General features: G+C 35.8%; 1 protein-coding gene and 1 non-coding gene across 2 annotated transcripts; one reads left to right on the top strand and one right to left on the bottom strand.

The window, feature by feature from the left end:
• The first annotated feature begins 201 nt into the window (after window positions 1–201).
• Window positions 202–2537, top strand: LOC111996227 (protein RADIALIS-like 3). Its single transcript, XM_024028183.2, has 2 exons — window positions 202–802; window positions 2227–2537. Exons 1-2 carry the CDS (start codon window positions 549–551, stop codon window positions 2249–2251), a joined length of 279 nt encoding a protein of 92 aa, XP_023883951.1. The 5' UTR covers window positions 202–548; the 3' UTR covers window positions 2252–2537.
• An 829-nt stretch (window positions 2538–3366) lies between these two features.
• On the bottom strand, window positions 3367–3439 carry TRNAA-AGC (transfer RNA alanine (anticodon AGC)). The gene has a single exon. It is a non-coding gene; the product is annotated as a tRNA-Ala (tRNA).
• Window positions 3440–3725: the final 286 nt, after the last annotated feature.

Here is a 3725-nt window from a genome sequence, read left to right as displayed (position 1 = left end):
TTAGTGGGTCTTAAAGGTCTAGGTGAGTTTATCTTGGGAGGGGAAAAAAGCAAGGGGATTGTGATGATAAGCGCATCAATGTTAAATTGGTAGGCTAAGAATTTGGATCTAATCCCTACCAGGCTGTAAATTATCAAGAAATTCCACTTGCTGATGATATTATAAAAGACAAGTAAAAGACTTTGAAAATGTAATAAAGAGAGGCTGCAGTCCTTCGAAACTGATTCTCTTTATTACCTCTTTCTAGGCGAATCACATCTTGTCGTACCCCAAAAAAATAAAAGAATTCCCAACTTGCATAACCTCACCACCCTCTCCTCCAGTTTATAAGGAGCAAGCATGCATGGATCTCTTACTCAAAACCATTCCTTGACTTAAGCCTCTTCTCTTTCTCTCTTAAGTTTCTTTCACTTTCGTGGTCTTTAGCTTTATTAACCCAATACTCAATTCCTAGCTGAATACACATTGTTCATCTTATCTTTACACCTAACCCAACTCCCCTAATTAAGCTATCTTATTGTCTGTCACCTTCTACTGCCTAAAGAGGAATGGCATCAAGCTCTCTCAATTCTTCACGCGGTTCTAACTCTTGGACACCCAAGCAAAACAAGCAATTCGAGAGGGCTCTGGCTTTGTATGACAAGGACACCCCAGACCGCTGGCAAAATGTGGCCAAGGCTGTTGGTGGGAAATCTGCAGAGGAAGTAAGGAGGCACTACGAGATCCTTATACAGGACCTGATAAATATAGAAGCTGGTCAAATCCCACTGCCCAATTACAAGAACTCTGGGAACAATGAGAGGTAATGTACTGAACTCTTTTCCCATTACATCAACCATATAATGTCCATGGCTTTATGTTCCCATATCTAATGTTTTTTTGCCAAAGTTTAATAAGATATGCCATATATATAAATGGCTCTTCCTTGTGGAGTTCCTAGTACACTACCACAATGTCATCTACCATTCTAGATGTCAATTCAATAGCAGGGCAATTAATAAACATTCAGGACAAATGAATTGTAAGCTTATCAACAAATACCTTTATGGGGCAGTCCAAGACATTTTCTAGACAACTTTTCTCCACAATCTTGAGCATCTTTTTAGTCTAGAATAACCATCATTCTCTAACATATGCTACACATGACCAGAATAAAGTATTGACTATATATGTTATATCTGCATGGATCATGCAAGCATATGTCATATATCTAAATGCGTGAAAAAGTTTTCTGATCCAACCGTCCCTTTCCCCAATAAACATCAGTCTCTCCAGTGTATAGGAGCATTGGATGGGATACTAAGCCAATACATGGTCATTTTAGGCTACGGGTGTGTCCGTGTCAGTGTTGCCTTCAATGCACAAGAACATTGGAATCAACCCAAATTTTACAAATGGGCATAGCTTATGTCCAGTGTTGTTATGCATGTGACAAATACGTGATCATATTATATTAGGACATGTTCATGGCAAGATGCAAAGAGCTTGTAAACTAGACACATTCCCTTAAACATGTTATCCACATACCTTTCCTTTCCTGGTAGGTAACTCACAAGTTCAAATCAAACACCGACCCTGCTGCACTCAAATTGAGAAATAGTTTAATATTTTTTTGCTATTTTCGATGCTATTTTATATTATATGGCCTATCCATTTCATACTCAATTGTGACTTCCTAAGAAAAGCCCACATGAAATCTAATCGTAATGGTTTTGGAGCACATGGTTCCTATTATTTGGAGCAGAGGCCAACCCAACACATATAAAGTATTTTTTATTAACCGGTGCTAAAACGATGAGCATCATTCTATGACGCAATCACATTGTTTTCTATCAGATTTCACATTCCTCGGTAACCCTTCATTCATCCCCAAACTTGTTCACGACAATGATTCTTGGATCTAGCTAAAACTTTTTGGCACCATTTAGGAGCTAGTTCAAAAAGAAATAGAAAACTTTGCCCAAACAAGAAAATAGCCAAACTTGGACATTTAAAAATACATAATGCTACTAATAATAAACATATATATAGTTTCTATACCTCTTAATATAATATTTTGATAAATCAACAGTTGGATGCATTACCTCCTTATACTCTTCATGCTTTCAAAATATTATAATGATTGAAGATGAATAACTGTCTCATATTAAGAGCTACAAAATTATCCTTTTTTCTTGAATAAACTAATGGCATTGTTTTATTTTATTTTTACTTTTCCTTCTGCAGGCTCATGAAGAACCTAAGGCTCTAAACTCTAATGAAGTCAAAAAGCATCAGCCATGTGGTTATAAGATCTGTATAAAGTATGCGCACAAGTACAAATACCCAAAAAAAGAAGAAGAAGAAGAAGAAGAAGAAGAAGAAGAAAGAGCTATAGCGCTAACTGTGGTTCTGCTGCCTTTAGCCGTAAATTTAAGTATTGAACCAGTCCAAATGTATCGTAAAAAATAAAAGGCTATGTTTATGAGCTCAATAAACTTGTACCGATTATCATTATGGACTGTCTAATTTGAAGAAATATTTTGTGCGTTGTTTAATGTGTGGTGTATTATTAGATCTTACGGATTCTTATTCTATATCCAAAATTCCAAATCTCAAGCAATATTAAAGCAGTTCAGATAATCAGATCAAATGGAATAGGGTAGATTATTCGTCGAGCAGTTTCTAAGGATTCAATTATTGACTAAGAATCAAATTAGATGATATTCTGTGCTATCATCAAGTGCAAACAATAATCACAATTCACAATTCAATCAGAAAGTGTTTAGATCGTTTGCTAACCAAAATTCATCTAATATGATTCTGATTCTATATCCAAAATTCCAAATCTCAATCAATAAAGCAATTCATATAGACAGATCAAATGGAATAGGTCATATTATTCATCGAACAGTTTCTACGGATTGGATTATTGAATAAGAATCAGATTAGATGCCATTATGTGCTATCAAGTGCATGCATGAATCACAATTCAAAACCATAAAGTGTTTAGATTGTTCACTAACCTTACAAATTCTAAAGCTGAAGACCAAGAACCAGTGCAATCGGCAACAGCTTGTAGATACATCATACAGGAACAATGAGAGAGAGAGAGAGAGAGAGAGATCTGGAAGATAATATAAGAGCAAGAGATTTTGAGTAGTAAATTTGGGTAGAGAAGCTGAAGTGGCTTTTTATTTTGAAAGAAGAGGAAAAGGCGGGAAAATGGTTATATTTGGGGAAGTCGGACTGGTTGGGTGGGCCCGAGATTTAACGATCTGATCTTTGGAAGATCAGGGCCGTTGAATTGTGGTTGATGCGTCGGAATTTAAACGGTTGATGAGGGAAAAGTAATTGATTTGAATGTGGAAATTGTTAAAAAGGAGTTGGAGATGCGGGGTATCGATCCCCGTACCTCTCGCATGCTAAGCGAGCGCTCTACCATCTGAGCTACATCCCCTGATTTACATATCTGATGTGATACTTTTAATTATTTAATCGTTGCTTTTACAACTCTTGTCTAGTATTTTATTTTATTTTTTGCTTAGTCCATGTCTAGTACTTGAAACTTGACACAATATGCCATACTTCTTTCCCAGTTACTGCATGCATCATGTCCTCAAGCAGCTAATGTTGCATGGTGGAGTTGGACAATTTTTTATTTATTTTTTATTTATGTATATATAATTTTAATTAAGAATTAGAATGATAATAATACCAATACAAAATAAGAGTAAATTAGTGGG

The sequence above is a fragment of the Quercus suber genome, unplaced genomic scaffold (assembly GCF_002906115.3).
Source record: "Quercus suber isolate HL8 unplaced genomic scaffold, Cork oak 2.0 scaffold_223, whole genome shotgun sequence".
In the NCBI taxonomy this organism is placed as follows: Eukaryota; Viridiplantae; Streptophyta; class Magnoliopsida; order Fagales; family Fagaceae; genus Quercus; species Quercus suber.
The sequence above is the reverse complement of the archived record's forward strand: the minus strand, read 5'-3'. Positions and strand labels throughout refer to the sequence as shown.